We start from the raw sequence: 18,175 nt of genomic DNA, 5'->3' as shown, positions 1-18,175 counted from the left end.
CGACTTGTCATATATATACACTTTCATCATAAATTCATAATGAAATTATTGTTTCAAAATCAAAATTTATGATTTTTTTTGTTGATTTTTTAAATTGCTAGTAGAACAAAATTTGATCAAATATCATAAATTTTTGGATATTAGAGCTTTATACCATGAAATTTCTCAAAAATTTATTTATTTTTACGAACTTTAAGCTTGACATATAATATCACGAATTTGAGTAATTGTTTAATTTTTTCACCAGCGACAAAATACGAGTGCATGTAACTTGTTATTACATCACAATTAATAATGATAGTGATGTGATTACAAATTGCGGGGGACCGCTCCCTTTGTTTGCCCCGATGTCCCCCTGAAAATCGATAAAAATAGTCATTTCCGCTTTAAACCAAGCTCGTACTATATATTCCGCCCTATCCGTTTCCGAATCCTGGATCCGCCACTGATTACATAGTCTATGATAACCAGATATAGTTATCCATCTGATTTCAATATAGTTAGATTTTGTCGCTGGTGATAAAAATTAAATAATTATTCAAATTCATGATATTATATGACACGTTCAAAGTTTGTAGAAAAGATAAATTGTCAAAAAAAATTATGATATTACAAATCAATATCCCTTTTTGACAATATGCCTTTCCTTAAAATTAGGATATCTAACTTAACATTATGTACTCCAGGCCATTTTCCCAAATAATAATTTCTCGAGTGAGTTTCTTGCCCCAAATTCAAGTGATCAATGCTTCGATTACTTTTGGTATTGCTCCAAAATGATAGTCACGTGGTATATACTTATATGGACCCTATTAAACAACATATGTGTTCAACGAATTTATTTCTCTCTTTTGTATTTTGGGAAATTAATTCAATGAACCTTCTCTTTTGCCTATTGTAGTTATATTGCTATTCTGCCTACTTTTATACACTTTGGCATGTTTGGATCTTTTATTGCGAAGACTTTAGTGGTTTAGGTTTTCCCTTAATTAAGTTAATTAATTAGTATACATCCCACCCATGTCTTGAAACACATTTCATATATCTAAAACTATACTCATAATTTTGTTTTTCTTTAGGTGTTTAACTATTTTATATACGCGTTTTGATGCCTTCGAGGTCATAATCTTCTTGCTTAGCAAGATAAATGACAGACTTAGTCTTATCACTAATCCACTAATTATCCACACGTAATTGCTTAATACTTAGTCGAAGCTGATGTTGAATTATAGCTACATGTTAATATACACGACTTCTTTAATGAAAAAACCAAAAAGTCACCACTAATAATATTATTCTGCTGCGACAAAGTTGTGGAAAGTATCAACTTCTACACTTTCACTTTTTGCATAAATTTACAGGGATAAATGACTTCCTATACTTATTTATTGAGTCTGTTGGAATAAAATAAGGTTGATTGTTGATGGGCTTTTTTAGAAGAGAAAATAAGCATAGGCAACCCAACCACTTATTAATTTTCTGAATTGGGATTCAGATGATCAAAATATTAACACAATTTTGAATATTCCATTCGACAAATATAGGCCTTTTTCATTTTTTTTTCTGGCTTCTTGTCCAGTAATCGAATAATTATATTATTCGAAATCAGTATGCCATTCATTAATCAACATAAAGATAAACGTATATAAATTACTTATAAAATTTTGAGAAAGTGTAATTATATATGAACAATTTCAGATATTTAACTATATATTATCATTTCCCTCAAACTGTGCCTAAAATAGTCAATCACTTACAGCTCAAATATCATATGTAAATTAAAACTATATATATCAAAATATATTATAACAGCAAAGCAAATGATTCAATCCTCAGCGTTACATTTTTCTCATTAAAAAAAAAAGCTTAAAATCTTGTAAAAGACTAAAAGTTGTGTTATTAGTAAAAACATGTTGGTTCGCTGATAATAAAGGAAAATGAAGGAAAAAAAACCATATATTTTGCTATTGTGGTTCCCGAATAACAGAGGAAATAGAAGAAAAAAATGAGTCCTAACTCCTAAACATTGTCTACAATCTAGATATACAAATTCAGAAACAAGAACAAGACTGATCAGGCCCAAAAAAACTTGTAGAATCTTGGATATACACATTTTCTTGCGAAAAGTGATTTACAAAATGCCCAAAACTGCACCGCCCCCTTCTCTATCCAAACTTTGAAACAGTAATTACACAACTAACAAATATCTGCAACAATCAAATAAAAATCATTTTAAAGAAATCCCAAGGTTAGCCCAAATTTCAAGAGTTTAAAACACAAATCTAAAATAAAGAAAGCGTAGAGAAACCTGTTTTTAAGTCGGACGAAATCCGCACATTCTTATCGCTAAGAGTAACAACTTGTCCCCAACCAAACTCCTCCATCGTGTGATCAGATGAGGCCTACCAATCTTCTTCTCCTGTTAATAAATTCAAAAATTAAAAAACCACACAGTTCATATCAAAAACAGAGAATGCATACCTGAAAATCGTTGTAACATTTCAGAATCAAAGTCATCTGTGAAGGACTGAGGAACCGGGAAAGCACGTTCATGAGCACTGAAAACTCCACGCGTGGTGAATTGGGGAATTTACTTGTTCCAGAAACTGCAGAAAGCCAAGCAGTTAATAATAAATATAATGCAAGCAAGAAACAAATAGTAGTAATAATAACCTGATAAAGAAGGGGCAGTGAAGCTGATGATGAAGAGTGGGAAAATGTGAGAATTCATGTAAGCACTCCAAATTGTGTATTGTAAAGGTGAGAATGGATTGTCGACTCCGGAGTCGAAATCGGCGGAGCTTGGCTGGAATTGCCGCGATCCAGTCGCGATCTTCTCTGTGTTCCCCAATATCACGCGACAGAGCAACAGGTGCTTCACTCCAAATTCATCTTCCTTCGCCCTCATTGCGCTGCCAAACATCACCATTTTTTTTTATCTAATTGAAATTGAAATCGTTAATGTGAAATAAAAGGGGAAATAAGATGATGTTTAGTCACCAATCAATCGGAAAATTCGCAGGGGACAAATAAATCCCAATGCCGTTGGAAACGCGGTCTTCAAAATCGCTACACCTCCCAAATCCATGAGTGACAATCCCCAAGATCTCATCCCTTGCACCGCCGTACCAAGCATACCTAATATTGGCATCGCCGCCGCGCTTCACCGCCACCGCGCGAGCGTAGAGGCGGAAAGCTTCAAGCCTGGCATGCCTGGCGATGCTGGACGAAGAATTCATGTGTAGAGCAACCACATTAACTCCCTCGCCGAGAACCCCCAGTCCAGCCCTAAACATCTTCTCAACCACGCCGTACTTGGGTTGATCCACTTCCACCCTCGCGAAATCTCCGAATTGGGGGACAACCGACGATTCGCAGTCGGAATCCATGGCGGCGTCGTAATCTTCCACCGTCATAGAAATCTGCGGTTCCCGCTCCATCTCACACAATGAGCAATCAGATTTGAATTATGCAAGTTTTTGTGCATAAAAAGAGAGGGAAACTTAGGGGACAAGGCAGAATTATAAGATTGTTTGAACTTTGAAGATTCATAAATAAGGCGGTTTAGGAAGCTCATATACATACGTAATGATCCACCTCTCTTTTCCGATTTATTTTTTTAATTTCAGAGGAATTTCGATACATGCGTCATGCGTGAACATCTAAACTAAACTGCTCTTTTTATTATTAAATAAATAATTTGAAAACTTGGTCCCTAATTTTGGATTCATAACTTGGATTTCGGTGGATAATTATTGATGTCGCTGCTGCTGCAATCCCGATGAATATTTTTATTTTATATACATACATTTATTGAAAGTAGATTGCATAAATTTTCCAACTGCCAAAAGCTCATTTGTTGTTAAATACCACATGAGCTTTTAATCATATTTTTACAATTTTAAATTTTGTATTGTAAATACACAAATCTTGAAAATATATCTCAAATTATAAATCAAATGTACTCAATAATCAAATATAGGCCAACCATTTCTATTTTGGGATTATGATGTCTCACTAATGACCAAAATAGTAACTCAATTTTGAAATGAACCTATTCGACAAATATAGGCCATATTCATTTTTTGGGGATTCTTGTTCAATAATCGAATAAATATATTATATGAAATCAGTATTCTATTACTCTCTTAGTGATTAAGCTCATCACAGGTTTTAAAAAATATTAAAAAAGTAAAAAAATAGTGGAACGTATAATCTATTTTTATACTAATAAAATTTGAGTAAAAATATGAAATGAATTAGCTAAATGAGAACCTATTTATCATTTATAGTAAAAATAAATTGAACTCTTAATTGTGGATGAATTGAAATGAAGAATTTGAACTTTTAATTTTGAGCGGCATATATTACTATAATCTGACTGTTCACCGGTACGGGGAGATATATACATTTGTTGTAAATTTATGACATATTTAAACTAAATAATGTTGTAATGAAAAAAATATCAAGAACATGTTTGAATGATTGGATAGGCCTCTCAATTATTTAATCTAGAACATAGATATACGTATATAAAATTTCTAAATATCTACAATTTCAGATATTTTATAAAAAATAAAGAGAAATGTACACATGTACACATGTTGGTTCGCTGTTAATAACTTTAAAGAGAGCAATTGAACTACACCTCCCCCTTGTCTTTATAAAGTGTAGAAAAAGCTTTATTTAACTAGGACGAAATATGCACATTCTTCGCAATGAAAGTAGCACCTGGTACCCAGCCAAAGTCCTAAATCTTGCCATCAAATGAGACTTACTAATCTTTCTCTCCTGTGAAATGAAAAATTGAAATATGAAATATAAATACTCGTATTATCAACCAACGATTCAAGAACAGAGATTGCATACCTGAAAATTGGTGTAACATTTCCTAAACGAGAAGGATTGAGGAACCGGGAAAGCAACATCAAACTCTACGCGCGGTGAATAGCGGAATTTACGTGTTGCAGAAAGTGGTTATGCTAATCCAATTACAGAGAAAGTAAGAGAAAGTAATCGTAATGATAATAGTTGCCTGTTAAAGAAGGGGCAGTGAAGCTGAAGATGAAGTCTGGGAGAACGTGTGAATTCATATAAGCACCCCAAATCGTGTATTGCAAAGGTGGGATGAGATTGTGTCGAAATGTGTGGAGCTTGGCTGGAATTGCCGCGATCTTCTCCGTGTTCCCCAATATCACGCGGCAGAGCAGCAGGTGCTTCACTCCATATTCATCTTCCCTCGCCCGCCAAACATCACCAATTTTGAAATTGAAATTGTTAATGTGAAATAAAAGAGGAAATAAGATAATGTGAGTGAGTCACCAATCAATCGGAAAATTCGCCGGAGATAAATAAACCCCAATGCCGTTGGAAACTCGGTCTTCAAAATCGCCGCACATCCCAAATCCATGAGTGACAATTGTTAGCGTTGCAATTCAAGAGCTCAGTGAAGAGTGCAATCGAAAGCATGAGCTGCGTGAGAATAAAGTCGCCAACCTAAGTCGCGCTGGACTATGTAGCAACACGATAAAGACCGCTCCAATACATAGCTCGACATTGAGCTGGAAGGATGTCTTAGTTGGTCAAGGGTGAAGAAAAGGACCACAACCCAGCTGGCCGACAGCACGTATGAAAGCAGATGCTCCCTTACCTTTCAGTTACTTCACTTTGTCTTGTAGTAGTATTTGGATGATAGCTAGCTAGGTTAAGACTATGTTGATCTAGATCTTTCCATAGACTAGTATAAATAGAATGGATGTAAAGCTTGTAAAGCATTGAGAAAATCAATATAACATCTCTTTCAAGAAAGATACTATTCCATATACCCAGCAATATGTTTTCGTCTCTTTTCTTTCATGGTATCAGAGCAGGTCTTTGACCTGTCTCTATACCTCCTCTAACCTCTCTTTCTTCTATCTTTGATAAATGGCAGAGGGTGATGGTTCCAGTGCCTCAAATACTCTCTCATCTCTTATTCCCACTCTACCAAATAACCATCCGATCTCTGTCAAACTTGGAGACAACAACTATCTGATATGGAGACAGCAAATCTTGGCAACCATAGAAGGATACGGTCTGGAATCTTTCCTCATTGGTGACCATCCACCAAAAATGATCGAGGCTGGTCAAGCTGGCCAGATGCGAGCAAATCCGGAGTTTCTCGCTTGGCATCGACAGGACCAACGATTATCTGCTTGGATCCAAGCTTCCTTGACCGAAAGTGCCATGATCCTTGTAGTGGGACTCAGATCTACAAAGGATATATGGAATGCTCTTGAAACCACCTTTGCAAGTCAGTCCAAAGCGAAGATAATGCAGCACAAACTACAACTCCAAACCATGAAGAAGGAGTCGCTGCCGATGAAGGATTACTTGAGCAAGATGAAAACTTGTTGTAACCTGCTTGGAGCCACTGGCTGCAGAATCGAAGAGGAAGATCAAATACTATACATTCTCGGTGGCCTTGGAAGAGAATATGACTCTGTGGTGGTAACAGTCACTTCCAAAGCTGAAAGCTCCACCGTACAGGATGTAAGTGCTTTGCTACTGAGTTTTGAGTCAAGAATTGAAGCAGATAAGAATTCCTCTATAAATCTTGAAGGCTCGCAACCTACTGCTAATGTTGCTAACTCATTTGAGCCAAAGAAAGAAGGAGGATATCAACAGAGGGGGAACTTTCACAACTCTGGAAGAACACAAGGAAATAGAGGAGGATATGCCTTTAGAGGTAGAGGAGGCAGGATCTCAAACAACCGCCTCATCTGTCAGCTTTGTCAAAAGCCTGGACACTCGGCTGAAAGGTGTTGGTATAGGTATGAGCCGTCCAATGGTGGAGGACCTATATCCAGACAAAATCAGCAGTCACATCTTCATCAACAAAGTCCCTTTCATCCTTTGAATCCTACTGCAAATGTGGCACGTGCTCAGGAGCCAGCTCAGGGGCCACAAAGCTTTCAGTCTTCCCCTTCACTGTATTCACATTCTGTATCAGAATGTGGTTTTGATGTTAACTCAAATGCCTCTTGGTATCCAGATTCAGGAGCGACTCATCATATCTCCAACGATCTATCAAATCTGAACTCCAGCACTGAATATCTTGGAGGTACAAAACTTCAACTTGGAAATGGTATTGGTGTTGAAATTGCTAGAATTGGTCATTTAAATGTCACATCTTCCTTTTCTGATTCTAACTCTAGGATTTTACATCTTGATAATCTGCTTTATGTTCCTGAAATCACAAGAAACCTACTCAGTGTGTCCAAATTTTCCAAGGATAATAATGCTTATTTTGAGTTTTATCCTACTTTTTGTCTTGTGAAGGACCAGGAAACCAAGGGGGTCATTCTCAGAGGTACTCTTGAGCAGGGGCTCTACCGTTTCCTTCTGCCTAAACCATCTACCAAGCCTTCCAGCTTTACAAATTCAATCAAGAGCAATGGGCAGCCCACTGCCTGCTCACTTTCTATAGGCCCTTTAGCTTCTGTTTCTAGTTTAGGTCCTTCATCTTTTAGTTCAGTTTCTGTTTCTAGCATAGACCTATGGCACAAGAGACTTGGCCATTGTGCCTTTGATGTAGTTGAGAAAGCTCTACAAAGTTGTAAAATTCCTTTTAACTCAATGAAATCAAGTCTTCTTTGTCACCCTTGTTGCATTGCAAAAGCACATAGACTCCCTTATACTCCATCCATTACTCAACACTCTATGCCTCTCTCTTTAATTCATAGTGATCTTTGGGGACCTTCTCCCCTTGTTTCTAGAAATGGGTATTCATATTATGTGACATTTATTGACCATTTTAGCAGATTCACATGGCTGTACTTGTTGAAATTTAAAGGGGAAGTTCTGTCAGTTTTCAAGTCTTTCAAGGCTATGGTTGAAAACCTCTTATCTTGCAAAATCAAAATATTGCAATCCGATTGGGGGGGGAGAATATCAAGGTTTAACATCTTTTTTGCAGCAGTGTGGTATTACTCACAGAGTTTCTTGTCCATATACCCCCCCAACAAAATGGGGTTGCAGAGAGGAAACATAGACATGTGGTTGAGATGGGCTTAGCGTTGATGTCTCAAGCGGGTCTGCCTTCTAGATTTTGGGATGATGCCTTCACTACATCATCTTATATCATCAACAGAACTCCTACTAAAACCATCTTCTTCCATTCTCCTTTTGAGATGCTTTTCAAATCTAAACCCGACTATACTTCATTGAAAGTCTTTGGGTGTTTGTGTTATCCTCTTTTGCGGCCCTACAACAAACACAAGTTGCAAAATAGATCAGAAGCAGCTACCTTCATCGGCTACAGTCCCTCACACAAAGGGTTCAAAGCCCTCCTCCCTTCTGGAAAAGTTGTTGTCACTCGAGATATAATATTTGACGAGTCAATTTTTTCTTATTCCTCCACTACTGTGAAGAGCTCACAAACAATCTCTGTGCCCCACTTCATGCCAGATATCTCACAAGTTGTCCTCCCCCATTCACCTACTGTTCCTCCCATACCATCACATATAGAAACCACTCCGCAATTGCCGCTTAATACCCCATCTCATATTCCCATCTCTTCTCATGTGAATTCCCCACAACATATTCCCACTCCTGACTCCTTAGCATCTGATGTAGCTTCCTCTGATGCTGCTCCAAATTCTAATGCATCTCATGTTGTTGATACAGCTCCAGTTATTTCTGATTCTCCTCCTGCTGCTGATGAAGCTCCATCTGTGGTCAATCAACATCCTATGGTCACTCGTGCAAAAAGGGGCATTTTCAAACCCAAAGTGTACAATTCATCTATCTCACTGTCCTCTCTTCCAAAGTCTATACTTACTGCTCTCCTCATCCCCGTATGGAAAGAAGCTATGCTAGCTGAATTTCTTGCTCTCCTTAGAAACAAAACGTGGACACTCACTGTTCTCCCACCGGGTAAAAACCTAATTGGTTGTACATGGATCTTTAAGATCAAAAAGCATGCTGATGGCTCTATAGCAAGACACAAGGCTAGGCTTGTTGCTCAAGGCTTCTCTCAACAACTTGGGTTTGATTTCACAGATACTTTCAGCCCGGTTGTCAAACCCACAACCATTAGAATTATTCTTTCCCTTGCAGCCTCCTCCAGCTGGAAAGTTACTCACCTTGATGTGAATAACGCCTTTTTGCATGGTGATTTGAAAGAAGATATCTATATGAAGCAGCCTCCTGGCTTTGAACAAGGCCACCCTCATTTGGTTTGTAAGCTTAATAAGGCAATTTATGGCCTGAAACAAGCCTCTCGAGCATGGTTTTTTACTGTACACACTGTGCTCCTTTCACTGGGATTCACTCAATCAAAGGCCGATGCTTCTCTTTTCTACAAGATCTCAGGTTCTGTGGTAATTTATCTCCTAATATATGTTGATGATATTCTTATTACTGGTTCATGCTCAGTAGCCATCCAACAAATTATTAATCAGATAAATAAGCATTTCTCAATCAAAGACCTTGGGGAAGTGAAACATTTCTTGGGTGTTGAAGTCTCCAAGACACAGGAAGGTCTTCATCTGAATCAAGCTTCTTATATCAAAGATTTGTTGGGTAAACTGAAGATGCAGGAAGCAAAAGGAGCTGCCACACCTATGCTCTCTAACTCACAACTCAGTAAGACAGATGGTGATCCCATGCTCAATGGGAAGCTGTTCAGGAGCACGGTGGGAGCTCTTCAATATGCCACCATCACTAGACCTGAGATCAGTTTCAGTGTAAACAAAGTGAGTCAGTTTATGTCTTGTCCACTGCAGACTCATTGGAGAGCGGTGAAGCGAATATTGAGATACCTCGCTGGAACCTTGGACTATGGTCTGCACATTCGAGCATCGAGCACTACCATCACTGCATTTGCGGATTCAGATTGGGCAGCAGATCTTGACGATCGCAAATCTGTGAGTGGATATTGCTGTTACTTGGGGGTAAATTTGATATCTTGGAAATCCAAGAAGCAATATGTGGTATCACGATCTAGCACAGAAGCAGAGTATCGCAGTCTATCTGAAGCTGCTTGTGAGGTTGCGTGGGTAAGCTCTCTTATGGATGAGCTGAAGATTGAAAGGAAGAATGCGCCAACTATTTGGGTTGACAATTTGAGTGCGATAGCTCTCGCATCCAATCCAATTCTACATGCTAGGACAAAACATGTTGAGTTGGATGTTCATTTCATTAGAGACAAAGTAGCAAAGAAGGAAGTGGACCTAAGACATGTGCCCACCTTGGATCAAGTTGCTGATGTAATGACCAAGCCACTTAGCTACCAATTCTTCGCAAGACTCCGGAACAGACTTGGAGTATGTCCGCTCTCTTCGCTCGAATTGAGGGGAAGTGTTAGCGTTGCAATTCAAGAGCTCAGTGAAGAGTGCAATCGAAAGCATGAGCTGCGTGAGAATAAAGTCGCCAACCTAAGTCGTGCTGGACTATGTAGCAACACGATAAAGACCGCTCCAATACATAGCTCGACATTGAGCTGGAAGGATGTCTTAGTTGGTCAAGGGTGAAGAAAAGGACCACAACCCAGCTGGCCGACAGCACGTATGAAAGCAGATGCTCCCTTACCTTTCAGTTACTTCACTTTGTCTTGTAGTAGTATTTGGATGATAGCTAGCTAGGTTAAGACTATGTTGATCTAGATCTTTCCATAGACTAGTATAAATAGAATGGATGTAAAGCTTGTAAAGCATTGAGAAAATCAATATAACATCTCTTTCAAAAAAGCTACTATTCCATATACCCAGCAATATGTTTTCGTCTCTTTTCTTTCAACAATCCCCAAGATCTCATCCCGCGCCCCGCCGTACCAAGCATATACAATATTATAGTAGAGGCGGAAAGCTTCGAGCCTGGCGTGCCCCGCGAGGGTGGAGTAAGAAGGCTTGTGTAGAGCAACCACATTAACATCCTGGCCGAGAGCCCTACCCATTCCATCCCTCAACATCCTCTCAACCTCGCCCTACTTAGCCTCATCCACTTCCACCCTCACCATCCCGTTCCTCACGAAATCTCCGAATTGGGGGACTGAGACGGCCGATGCGGACGACGATTGGCAGTCGGAATCCGTGGCGGCGTCGTAGTCGTCCACCGTCATAGAAATCTGCGGTTCCCGCTCCATCTCACACAAATCAGATTTCAATGGAAAGGGGCCGTTATAAGTTAGTTTGAAGGTTTATTAATAAGGCGGTTTAGGAAGCAAGCTGATATATATATATATATACAAAATCCACACACTCATCCTTTCTTTTCCGATTTTTCTTTTATTTCAGGAATTTTCTACATCTATCCATAACAAGAAACGAGGTTTATTGATGTTATTTGATTATGGTGTTAAATTTATGGTATTTTGATCCATAACATTTGGTATTCTGATAAATTAAATTTACTTTAGATTTTAACTTTGTCTTGCTAGTCGCAAATAATATGAAGAAGAAAAATTAATCTGATAGACATGGGCATATAATTTGCATGAAAGAACCTCGTCCCACAACTAACACAATTTCTACTTTGGTTTGCTTGGAATTGCAGGAATCGAAGATAATAATTGTTATGCAAAGACGAGCAGAGACTATCGATCACATATATTTTTGTTGCAGGTTGTCAAGCAAACTATGGTTGATCGGTGGAACATTTTCCTCTGTCTTTACAAGGAGCCAAAGGTATGTTTCTTGGCGAGGCTTGGAACACCTTTTGTAAAATTTGATAAAATGGTGTGGATTTCAATGTTTTATGTGGTAGCATGGTACATATGGAGCATTCAAAATAAAGGAACGTTTTAAGTACTACAGTCCAATTGGGAGATGAAAAAAAAGTACCATCTTGGAGCATGGATTGTAGGATGGTGTACTCTTTTTCCCCTTACTCCAATTGAGATGATTGATAAATTCAGTGACATAAGATGATGGCAGGAAGTGGATTGAATGCAAAGAGGACATGTGCTTTAAGATCAGAGTACTGATATGTTTCTGGGTTCTCTTTTGTTTGGCTGGAGTTGCCGACGATTGTCTTTTTGTGTTTCAGTTAACTTGATTTTTGTTTTTGTTTTTGGTTTGATGTCTTTGTTCTTGCGGTAGTTCTCTTTTATTTGGCTGGAGTTCCTACACAATTGCCTTTTTTGTGTTTTAGTTAGCTTGACTTTTGTTTTCGCTTTGATATCTCTATTCTTGCGATATAATGAGTCTCTTGTGTGTTGAAGTTCCTTATATTTTGTACTCCCTTAATATGATGGATGGGCTTCCTAATGTGCCTTATTTAGTACTACTATTTGTTAAACTTATAATGCTCACATTTTTTTGTTTGTGCATTTTATACTCGTAGAAAATTTAGTGTTAAATTTATAAAATATGGGAACATCTGGTTTGATTTGTATAAAGACATTTTTTTTATTATTCTTACTTTTCTGGGTTAAGTAACTCGAATCATATGTGAATTGTGATCGTCAGTAAATCAGAGCTACTACTTTTAACAATATGATAGTAGGCTGTACTCTGTAGTGAGATCTTTCTAATACTGTAATCCCGATGAATATTTTTATCTTATACAGAGTACTATATTCTTCATTACAGAAAGATTATGAATTTAAGATAAATTAAGGAGCAATGCATATTTCAAATTTAATACTACTATACCGCTTTCTCAATAGTACATTTCTTCATCTCAGATGTTAAATACTACTCTCTCTGTCCCACTACAAGTGAAACGTATAATAAATAGTTAGAGTGAAGAGAAAATAATTAAAGTAAAAAAAGTGAATAATATAGAAGGCTGAGTTGATCATTAGAACTAAATACCCAATATCCAGACAGACCTAAAGAAAAATGGTGTGTTGATCATTAGAACTAAATAATACTGTCTTAAATAAATTCTAAAATTTTGTATTTAATTTTCTAAAAAAATCAAAATTACAATCGGGGCTGGATATCCGATTTTTCGGAACTGGATACTCGAGTCGGGTATCCGGATACCCGAAATCAAATTCGGATCGGGTATCGGGTACCCAAAAATTTTGGATCGGGTACCCGATTTTACAGGCCTAATACCAACAATGGGTCTATGTGTCCATTACTGCCGAAAGCATATATTGGTGGTCGTATTGTTTAATAATTAATTCAATATTGCTTTGATGTATTTTGCAAATCAACTAATGATTTTATTTATCCATTTTCGGTTAGAAGAAAGATACTGTATCAAGTAGAGAGATTTATACTATTAGTTAAAGTCCTAATTAAGAGTTGAAAGAAATTAAACGGCAGTCACGGCGGCGGCGGCGCTCACAAAACTCCTTCCCTTTTTTTTGGTTGACTGTATAAGAATTGGCGTGGAACACACTGGAAAAGATATATGATGGCCCCATAAAGTTTAATTCATTATATTGAACAAATATCACACTAAAGAAGTTTATCAATGTTTGTGCATATTTAGGTTAGGTTCTTAATCGTCAAAAGATTTTGCTTTTGCATTATATATGAAGACTTGGAGCGTTGCTTGCTCGCATTGGATTAGACCAATTGTATTTTTATACCTTGGTGGCCAACTGGCTTGTGGATTTTATGATTGGATAAAAGAAACAAAATAGGATCCCAACAATTATATATGTAAACAAAAAGAGAGAGAAAAAATAAGAAAATCCCCCAACATAGACCAAAAAAATTACGCCGTTTTACAAAAAAAAAGGAGGCCAAAATAACCATTTTATAATTAAGTGATCGTAATTCCTGTGTAACATTTTGATGATTTTTCAAAAAAAAGAAAAGAAAAGAAACACTACAAAGTACTTACTCCGTAATTCCTTGAAACCCTTCATATAAAGTCATTACACTTTGACCATTCTTCCACAACTTGCACAAAAACACTGGAAAACTAATTAAGCCAGAACTTAACCATGAGATTTTGACATCAAATTGAAATCCAAAATAATACCAGCACTTCTACTACTAGTCTACTACTACTATAATAGTAGTACTACCACCAAGTATACCCCCTCCCTCCCCTGCCCATGCGCATGCAATCACAATTAAAATTTAAACATTGTTTGAAAATCTGATATCTACTGGTTTATTATGTCCTCCATTTTGATGCGGCTGCTTCGGCTTCCCTCCTCCATTCTTGGGCGGCATTTTCTTATCAAACCCGAATTCGATATCCAAGGGTTTCTGCTTAGACTCCCATTCTTTAGGGAGCCCCTTGCTCGCCTTGGCCGGGTGGTCGTGCTCCGCCTTCTTCTTCTTCGTGTGGTGGCTCCGCTTGCTGCACAGCCGCCCCAGCACGCACGCCACCGCCGATATCACCACGATCACAGCCAACACCGCGAAAACTGGCCCGAACGAGCCGTTGGACGGCGAAGGGCTTGCTTGATCAGTCATCTCTGGATTTGGATATGCATCAATTGGTTGTGCCATTTTTTTTAATTTGGACTATATTGATGTATAGAAGCAAGGAATTATGGTTTTTGGAGAGAAAGAGAGAGAGAGAGGAGCGAAACAAGAATGTGATTGAGTGAGGAGGTGGTTTTATGCAAGATTGTAATGAGAGGGGAAGTTTGAATTCAAAAGGAAGGGCTTTTCTTTAATAAAGGGAGTGACAACTAAAGATATATTCTCGTTGTCGCTTTTTTTCTTTTTTTTTGTGAGTTTGATTGGTTTTTGTAGCTTAGTGAGGAGAGAAAGAAATATTTTGGCTCCTTTAAAACATCACAATAATCTATGAAAGATGGGAGGAACATCTTGTGAGAGCTTTTGCTTTTTTTGTTGGTTTGAACAATTGTTGGAAATTGACACATCGCTATTGCTTTCATCAATGTGTATACAGACCAAGTTTTCCCATTGCTAAAGCATCTTTCATATATCTGTGTTTTTAGCTTGTGTTTTTTTATCGGTACAAAATTATTACTAGCATTATTATTATAGGTAATTATTAGATAAGATTTATTGAAGTGGAAATATATTTGTGGTACTAAGACAATTATCTCATTAACATGCTGGGCTTTCCTGTAGTATGATTCAAAGTTTTGATAGAATTCTGTTCAATAATGATGGAAATTTGTGTATAGGTAATAACAAACATTACAAACTCAATCTAAAAATAATACTGTATTGGTAAGATGTAACTTAAACATTTGATCTCAAAGATACTACTAGTGTCATACTAATCTAATACTGCACCTCATCTAGAAAAGAACCTATTAGCGTATATCTAATATCTTGATATAGAAAAGGAAGCAAAATTATTGAAACAATAGTACATGATGAAACAGAGTTTTAAGAATCATGACAGTGCAAATATGATGTCGAGTGCCCCGATAAACTATTCGATGCTTTATTTGTTTTTTATCTTTGTTTTTATTGCTTTTGTTAGGGTAGGGCTCGATGGCGTGCAATTATTACTAGAAATATTCTAATGCTACTGTAGATGCCTCGGTGATGAGAAAAGAAATATTTTTATATCAATCAATAATTCTTACTACGGATCCCACTTTAGATCCATCAACCCATAAAAAATCCGCAATCATTATAGTGATCGCTATAATTATAAGATTAATTCTTCTGTTCAATAACGCAATAATGGGGAGATTTTTCATGTTTAATTAACTGAGTAAGTCATTTTATCCACTCTAATAATGATGAAGCTCAATTATTATACGCCTTGATTTTTTACTTTTTTACTTCTTTAAATTATTATGATTATTTTTGGCCGGATCGGAGCCCAATAATGATTCAAAAGTGCTAAACAAATGTAGTTATCACTGGAAACATACCACGCTTTTGGCGATTATTGTTTCCACCATCAAACTACTCATTACTTAGACTTCCACTTCCACCAACATTTGTTGCCTACATTTTAATCTTATAATTTTATGTATATTCTTCGACTTCGCATAATATTAAATGACATAATTATTATACAGCTTAAATTTAGTTGGATGTGAGTTTAATTGCTATGATTAATGAAGTTATGTCCGTGAGACATGGATTAGTGGTTTAGAGGGCCAAATAAAGATGTGAAGTTTATTTGTAATGAAACAAGCAAAAAGCTGAAGAGAATATTAGTATATGCAGAGGGTACAAGTAAGCGTCTGTTTGAAAAGATGGAATGCTACTGCTTTATGGCTGAAACAACTGGTTTTGGTCTCAGCCATAATACAATGCGTTCCTATTGCATCTTGCACATTTCCATGCACGGATGCACCCCAACCTCCTCGAGATCACCTACCAATTTTCTCTGTCCAAATCCTATAATAAGACAGATTTTGATGCAAAAAAATACTACACCAAAAGTAGTGTCACACTGTCTTCTTCAGGCAATACAAGTAGTAGTACTAATATACCCAATCGAATCAGAACCAAAATCCAAAAAATAACTTAACCAAATTTCAAAATTTGATATTTTTAATGAGAATTTGGAAAAAATAAGAGAGGAGAAAAAATAGGTAAAGTAATAAAGATATGAAAAAAAGGTACTAGTACTAGGTAAAATATGAGAGAGAAAAAAAAATGGACAAAGTATAAGAGAGAAACATTTCATTTTTAAGAAATGAGACTATTTTTTATGGACATAAAAAAATGGTAAAAGGAGACAATTTTTTATCATTTGCAAATGGCGTAAAATAAACTTGGCTAAGTCTGTTGAACTGTATTTTGAGAAACATTAACAAAGTTGTACCAACTCAAGATGATGAAGTTCATCAATCTTAAACACGATCACAGAGAAACATCAAAACTAGACCAGAATCAAACCAAAACATCACAAAAAACACTCCATATATAACCATCAAAATGATGGCATCAACAATTGTATCGATCTGTCAAGAAAATGAAAATCACACATAGCGTCCTCCTAATCTCTCTCCTCTCCCTCTCTCCCCTGCTTTCAGGTTTGCATCAAACACCACTTTCCACAACAAGTCAATTTCACATGGCCTAATTAATTTTCATTTGCAGGGGCCGCACCGGTGGGAGTCTGCTACGGCAGGGTTGCCGCCGACCTCCCGGCGCCCGCCTCCGTGATCGGCCTCCTCACCTCCAACGGCATATCAAGAATCCGCCTCTTCAACCCTGACCCCGCCGCCCTGGCCCCCTTCTCCGGCACCGGAATCGAGCTCACCATCGGCGTCCCCAACGAAATCCTCCCCACCCTCGCCAACGGCACCGTCGCCGCCTCTCTCGACTGGCTCCAATCCAACATCTTCTCACACGTGGCACCCTCTCAGCTCCGATACTTAGCCGTCGGAAACGAGGTCCTGCAAAAAGATCCATTCTACACCCCTTTCATCGTCCCCGCAATCCTCAACATCCACCAAGCCCTTCAAATACTGGGCCTAAACGACGTCGTTAGGGTTTCATCGTCCCACGCAGCAACGATTCTATCCACTTCTTACCCTCCTTCAACCGGCGCTTTCCACGATGATGTGAAGCCGGTTTTGATCCCTCTCCTTCACTTCTTGCGCGATACTGGTTCGCCATTGATGGTCAACATTTACCCCTTTTTCACCTACGTTGAGAATGATCACCAGCAGGTGACGTTGGAGTATGCCACTTTTAGGTCGGCGGAGGTTGAGATGGACGGGGGGTTGGCCTACGATAACATGTTTGATTCGGCGGTGGATGCGTTCGTGCACGCGATGGAGAGGGAGGGGTTCGAGGGGATTCCGGTGGTGGTGACGGAGACGGGGTGGCCCACGGGAGGAGGGGACGGGGGCTCGGCGGAGAATGCGTTTGCTTATAATGGGAATGTGGTGAGGAGGGCGTTGGGGGATGTTGGGACGCCCAAGAGGCCGGGTGTTGGGGTGGAGGTTTTCTTGTTTGATTTGTTTGATGAGGATGCCAAGACTGGGACTGAGTATGAGAAGCATTTTGGGATTTTTGGGATTCATGGGAACAAGGCGTATGATATTAGGTTTAATTAGCTACTACTCCACATTTGTTGTTATCTCACTTTTTTATTGTATCATGAAATGAAACGCCCATGTGGAATATGATGAAACTTATTAAATAATACTAGGTGAATTCTAGTATTGAAATTGCATGTAAATATAAATGCAGTTTGATGGTTTAAAACACTACATGTACAAGCTAAAACGCAGAGGCCTTCAACTTGACAATAAACGAACATTTAAGTTAAATGGGATTAGCCAATGTATATTGGGCCTTCAATTACGCGGAAGCCCAATAAC

The 18,175-nt window shown here is 38.0% G+C and overlaps 3 protein-coding genes and 1 long non-coding RNA gene across 4 annotated transcripts; 2 read left to right on the top strand and 2 right to left on the bottom strand.

The window, feature by feature from the left end:
• Positions 1–1,938: 1,938 nt before the first annotated feature.
• LOC125207974 (putative inactive poly [ADP-ribose] polymerase SRO2) lies at positions 1,939–3,542 on the bottom strand. Its single transcript, XM_048107504.2, has 5 exons — positions 3,001–3,542; positions 2,674–2,912; positions 2,482–2,606; positions 2,309–2,419; positions 1,939–2,207 (listed from the first exon to the last, which is right to left on the bottom strand). Exons 1-4 carry the CDS (start codon positions 3,438–3,440, stop codon positions 2,315–2,317), a joined length of 909 nt encoding a protein of 302 aa, XP_047963461.1. The 5' UTR covers positions 3,441–3,542; the 3' UTR covers positions 1,939–2,207; positions 2,309–2,314.
• Positions 3,543–10,720: 7,178 nt separating this feature from the next.
• On the top strand, positions 10,721–12,201 carry LOC125208520 (uncharacterized). The gene is made up of 2 exons (XR_016132696.1): positions 10,721–11,177; positions 11,277–12,201. It is a non-coding gene; the product is annotated as an uncharacterized LOC125208520 (long non-coding RNA).
• A 1,580-nt stretch (positions 12,202–13,781) lies between these two features.
• LOC125207836 (uncharacterized) lies at positions 13,782–14,540 on the bottom strand. The gene has a single exon (XM_048107334.2). The coding sequence runs from the start codon at positions 14,403–14,405 to the stop codon at positions 14,028–14,030; it is 378 nt and encodes a 125-aa protein (XP_047963291.1). The 5' UTR covers positions 14,406–14,540; the 3' UTR covers positions 13,782–14,027.
• Positions 14,541–16,640: 2,100 nt separating this feature from the next.
• LOC125204843 (glucan endo-1,3-beta-glucosidase-like) lies at positions 16,641–17,997 on the top strand. Its single transcript, XM_048103587.2, has 2 exons — positions 16,641–16,876; positions 16,944–17,997. The coding sequence occupies exons 1-2, from the start codon at positions 16,816–16,818 to the stop codon at positions 17,906–17,908; spliced, it is 1,026 nt and encodes a 341-aa protein (XP_047959544.1). The 5' UTR covers positions 16,641–16,815; the 3' UTR covers positions 17,909–17,997.
• Positions 17,998–18,175: the final 178 nt, after the last annotated feature.

The sequence above is a fragment of the Salvia hispanica genome, chromosome 6, assembly GCF_029641045.1.
Source record: "Salvia hispanica isolate PSC_SH4W2 chromosome 6, Shi_PSC_v1, whole genome shotgun sequence".
Taxonomy (NCBI): domain Eukaryota; kingdom Viridiplantae; phylum Streptophyta; class Magnoliopsida; order Lamiales; family Lamiaceae; genus Salvia; species Salvia hispanica.
This window is presented reverse-complemented; position numbering and strand designations above follow the sequence as displayed.